The sequence below is a fragment of the Myotis brandtii genome, unplaced genomic scaffold (genome assembly GCF_000412655.1).
Source record: "Myotis brandtii unplaced genomic scaffold, ASM41265v1 scaffold435, whole genome shotgun sequence".
NCBI classification, from domain to species: domain Eukaryota; kingdom Metazoa; phylum Chordata; class Mammalia; order Chiroptera; family Vespertilionidae; genus Myotis; species Myotis brandtii.
This window is the reverse complement of record NW_005366635.1, coordinates 4,933-6,782: the sequence shown is the minus strand read 5'-3', so window position 1 is coordinate 6,782 and position 1,850 is coordinate 4,933. Positions and strand designations below refer to the sequence as shown.

General features: G+C 55.9%; 1 protein-coding gene across 1 annotated transcript in view; it reads left to right on the top strand.

Moving 5' to 3' along the window:
- Positions 1–1,850, top strand: part of ATP10A (ATPase, class V, type 10A) — a gene marked incomplete at its 3' end in the record, with an annotated part of 30,483 nt that overhangs the window by 23,995 nt on the left and 4,638 nt on the right. Inside the window, exon 15 of the mRNA XM_014546208.1 lies at positions 1,529–1,695. Within this exon, the coding sequence (XP_014401694.1) occupies positions 1,529–1,695 (167 nt within the window). The remainder of the gene's footprint in view (positions 1–1,528; positions 1,696–1,850) is intronic.

Genomic DNA, 1,850 nt, shown 5'->3' with positions numbered 1-1,850 from the left:
CCTGTTTGAAATGAATAAAACTAAAAAAATAAAAGACCGTACCCTTTTATGTAATGATGTTTACTTTGAATTTATATTCGTTCACACAAACACTCCATCCATGCTTTTGTTCCGGCCCTCCGGTCCAGTTGAAGAACCCATTGTGGCCCTCGAGTCAAAAAGTTTGCCCACCCCTGCTCTATCCCCTGAGCCAAACCAGCTAAGGCTATATATATATATATAAAATTTTAAATTGATTTTAGAGAGAGAAGGGAGAAGGAGAGGGATAATCAGCTAGAAACATCCAGCAGCTGCCCCCTGCAGGCCCCACACTGCGGATGGATTCTCACGGGGAATCGAACCGGTGACCTCTTGTTTCACGGGTCGATGCTCAACCGCTGAGCCACGCTGGCCGGGCGGGCGGGGGCTAAACATTCCCCATCAGCAGCTTGACTGGAGGCGCAGCAGTGCTCCTTGGTGGGACTGTCGGGGGCGGGCGGGGGCAGAGGTGAGCACAGAGGCAGTCCGTGCGCACACAGATCTCAACCTTTTCCTGGGCAGAACGAACCCCTCCTGCACCCCATGCGGGGAAGCGCCCGCGTGAGTATGAATTGGAATCTCCTGTCCGTGCGATAATGACTGGACCGGCGCCCGGCCGGCGTGGGCTCAGCGGTTGAGCATCGACCGGTGAACCAGGAGGTCACGGGTTCGATTCCCGGTCAGGGCACGTGCCCGGGGTGTCGGCTCCATCCCCAGTAGGAGGCAGGCAGTCCATGATTCTCTCTCATCATGGATGTTTCTCTCTCTCTGTCCGTCTCCCTTCCTCTCTCTCTCAAATCAATAGAAACATATTAAAAAGAAGTAAATAAGAGAGTGGACCAGTTCAGGAAATAATCGTGATGAAGAGGGAGCATCTTTCACGGGGCCGGACACCGTGTTGGGGGCAGTGTAGGTGTGGGAGGCAGCGGTGCAGAGTGCACACTAAATAAAGAGGTGGCCACAGCCACCCTGCTTTGTTTTATATTTATATATTGTGTTGGGGGCAGTGTAGGTGTGGGAGGCAGCGGTGCGGAGTGCACACTAAATAGAGGTGACCACAGACAGCCTGCTTTCTTTTATATTTATATATTGATTGATTGATTTCAGAGAGGAAGGGAGAGGGAGAGAGAAACATCAATGAGAGAGAAGAATCATGGACCGGCTGCCTCCTGCACGCCCCCTAATGGGGATCGAGCCCGCAAACCGGGCAGGTGCCCTTGACCGGGAATCGAACCCGGGACCCTTCGGTCCGCAGGCCGACGCTCTATCCACTGAGCAACACCAGCCGGGGCCCCGCCCGCTTTCTGACACACCCCTGGGTGCGGCTGGCGGTTCAGACCTGGCACGGTGGTTGCTCTGACCTCCGACGGCCTGACTCAGTCCTCCCAGGGCCGATCCCCGCTCCTCCCGGGACCTTTCGTGGGACTCGGGCCCGTGGGGACCCCCTTTCGGACGACTTGCTTCTGGACCTCTCGTCTCAGAGGGTCCCTCCTGCCTGTGCCGCTTCTAGGAGACGGAGCCAATGATGTCAGCATGATCCAGGTGGCCGACGTGGGCGTGGGCATCTCCGGCCAGGAGGGCATGCAGGTAAGACCCCTCGGGGCTGTCCCGGGAGACCGGGTGGCTCACGGTCCCCTCAAGCCTTCCCAGGGGGGAGGGGGCTCTGGCCGACAGAGCTGAAGGGGTGGCCTTCCACACAACTCATGACGGATGGCCTGCTGGTCGGGGCCGTACGAGAGGCAACTATTGATGCTCACACACGGATGTTTCTATCCCTCTCTCCCTCTCCCTTCCTCTCTGAAATCAATAAAAAAAAATTTTTAATTTAAAAA